The following is a 2,538-nucleotide window of genomic DNA, read 5'->3' on the forward strand; positions in this document are numbered from 1 at the left end:
CGCCGCCCCGCTCTCCTCTGCTGCGTGTCCGTGCCATGGCTGCGCGCCGCGCCGCGCCGTGAGGAGCCGCGACCTCAGTGTCTGTCTGTGAGCCAGCCTCTCTGTGAGTCGGTGCGTGCGTGTGCCGTCGGTACCGTCGTGACGTGCAGCTAGTTGGGCCCGCGAGTGCAGTTGGGCCCGTGTGTGCAGCTGGGCCCTGTGCGGTCGGTTGGACTTGCGAGTGCAGTTTTGTCCGTGTGGGCTAGCCCTGTGCGTGCGGCCGGTTGGCTTTGCGAGTGCAGTTTTGCCCCTTGCTCGTTGCCTTAGCAGCCGACCGGCTCTGGGATGTGAGATGATGTGGGTGGAGGCCCTGCAGGCCACGCTGCCGGTGCAGCCCACCAGGCAGTCGGCCTTCCCTCCCCCGCCGCCCCGGACGACGGCCACCTCCTCCTTCAGGGCGCCGGCCGCCATGGCGCACGGCCTGACGCTGGTGCCCGCGGCCTCCAGCACGCCGGCCGCCACCTCGGGCGCCCCGCCGGCCCTCAAGAAGACGACGGTGGGTGAAAGTGCCTGACGCCTGACCTTGGGCCGACGCCGCTGACGCGCTGCTCAGGTGAAAGGTTCCCTCGGCCTGCACGGCCGGGTGTCTTACTTGCGGGTCCTCCCATTGTCTGGCAGGGAGCTGTGGGGCGAGCGCCCCCCCCCCCTCTCCCTCTCTCCCCTGCCACCACGGGCGTGGGCCCTAGGGGGGTTGTGCAGGGCTTCGCTGGCCACCCGCAGGACCGCAGGGTCACGCGCAGCTGAACCTCACCCCGGTGCCTCTCGCACGACGGGCCGCGGTTTGTCGTAGGACATGGAGGGCGTCTGTCTTTCTCCCTCTCGGGATGATCGTCCCGCCCCAAAAAGAACGAGGCGCGGGCCTGGCGAGGACATGGACCTCTGCTGCTGCCAGACCACAGGCCAGGCGGCCGTGCAGGCCGGCCAGGGCGACCGCACTCGGCGTCAGATGAACGGAACGGACTCTCTCCTTTGGCAGTTGGCTGCACGCGCTCTGCATTGTTGCAGGTTTGCATGCTAGATCGGGTCATGGCCGGACTAAGGTGTAATGGAGACAATGTAATCTACATTACAGCTTAGGCCGGAGGGCGTTGGCAAACCCGCAACACTTTTCACCCTCATCACATATCACACTATCACACGCGGTCTAAAAGGTAAAGGTACACTCTAAATGTCAAGGACAATTTTTGTAACTAGCACCGGACTTCTGCGTGCATAACTGAATTCAGATACAATATTGTGACTTGCTAGTCACTAAATGTGTGTTGGTAGTTACAATATTGTATCTGAGCTAGTCATGCACACAGAAGTCCGGTGCTAGTTACAAAAATTGTCCTTGGACATTTAGAGTGTAACATGTTAGTGTGCTTAGGGCGCAGGTTAAAGCTCGGGTTTACCGTATGACAAGGAACTGGCGGTGACGCTTTATAGCGGTCGGCCCTGGTGCTGGCCCACCTGTTGACGGGGTGAGCCTGTCGTTTTGGACTCACTCAAAGTCTTTAGCGGCCGCTACCGCAGGCTTTGATCGATTTGCCCCCAACTACCAGTTACCAGTACTTAAATCCTCTTCGGGTTTTGCGGGGGTAGCTCCCGTACAAGACGGATTACGGATTGGCTTGCAGAAGGCTCGGCAGTGTGCTGCAGCCAGCATCCATCATAGGGCATCCGCTTCGGCTCAGCCGAGTGTCTTAAAGTTCTTTATGATGGATTGGTAATGACTTCATTCCGTCGGACACTTGACTAAAAAGCAACTCAAAAGCCGATGCGCCTTGGATCCTGGCTGTACCGCAGTGATCCAGCTAGCAGCCAACTCTGGAAACCCAAGTGTGTACTTGAATGCAGTACCTCCTGCATACGTACCGGGTGTAACTGAGAATGCGCAACAGTGTTGCGGGATTGCATACCCGCCAGGGCTGCAGGGGCCATGGCGCCTTACGGGCTAACTGGGTAGGCAAACCCGCAACACTGTTGCGCATTCTCAGTTACACCCGGTACATGAATGCAAGAGGTTCTGCGTACTTGACAAGTGTGCAGGAGGTAGTGTGTAGTTGGTCAAGTATGCAGGAGGTTGGTCAAGTGCACACTAAAACCTCCATACATTTATGCCGGAGATTTAGTGGGTACTTGACCAAGTACACACTACCTCCTACCTCCTGCATACTTGGCCAAGGGCACACTACCTCCTGCATACTTGCCAAGTAGACAGGACCTCCTGCATACATGTAGGTATGCAGGAGGTACTGCATTCAAGTACACACTTGGGTTTCCAGAGAATCCGTTTTCGTAAAAGTTTGCGTGCGTGGCAACCGTCCACTCCTTCCTGGGGTCGTGTGTAACGACCGGTTACCCTTTCGTCCTAGGAATGAAGTGGAAATATGAGTGTCGTAGAATGTGGATTCTTACCGTCTCGCTCTTATGCCGCCCGTGACTCACTTAACTCCAGCGTGACGTTGTGCAGTACTTAAGGTGTGCCTCGCTCGCGTGGGCTGGAGGTGGGGGGGG

At 58.3% G+C, this 2,538-nt stretch overlaps 1 protein-coding gene across 13 annotated transcripts in view; it reads left to right on the forward strand.

The window, feature by feature from the left end:
• Positions 1-2,538, forward strand: part of LOC113204309 (serine/threonine-protein kinase MARK2-like) — a 63,133-nt gene that overhangs the window by 27,442 nt on the left and 33,153 nt on the right. The window contains exon 1 of one of the 13 annotated variants that reach the window (XM_026419451.2): positions 156-535. The exons of the other annotated variants lie outside the window; for them this stretch is intronic. Coding sequence (XP_026275236.1) covers positions 332-535 — 204 coding nt within the window. The 5' untranslated portion in view covers positions 156-331. Of the gene's footprint in view, positions 1-155; positions 536-2,538 lie in introns of those variants that run through there. 13 annotated transcript variants of the gene reach the window in all.

The sequence above is a fragment of the Frankliniella occidentalis genome, unplaced genomic scaffold (assembly GCF_000697945.3).
Source record: "Frankliniella occidentalis isolate FOCC.00 unplaced genomic scaffold, Focc_3.1 Scaffold105, whole genome shotgun sequence".
Taxonomy (NCBI): Eukaryota; Metazoa; Arthropoda; class Insecta; order Thysanoptera; family Thripidae; genus Frankliniella; species Frankliniella occidentalis.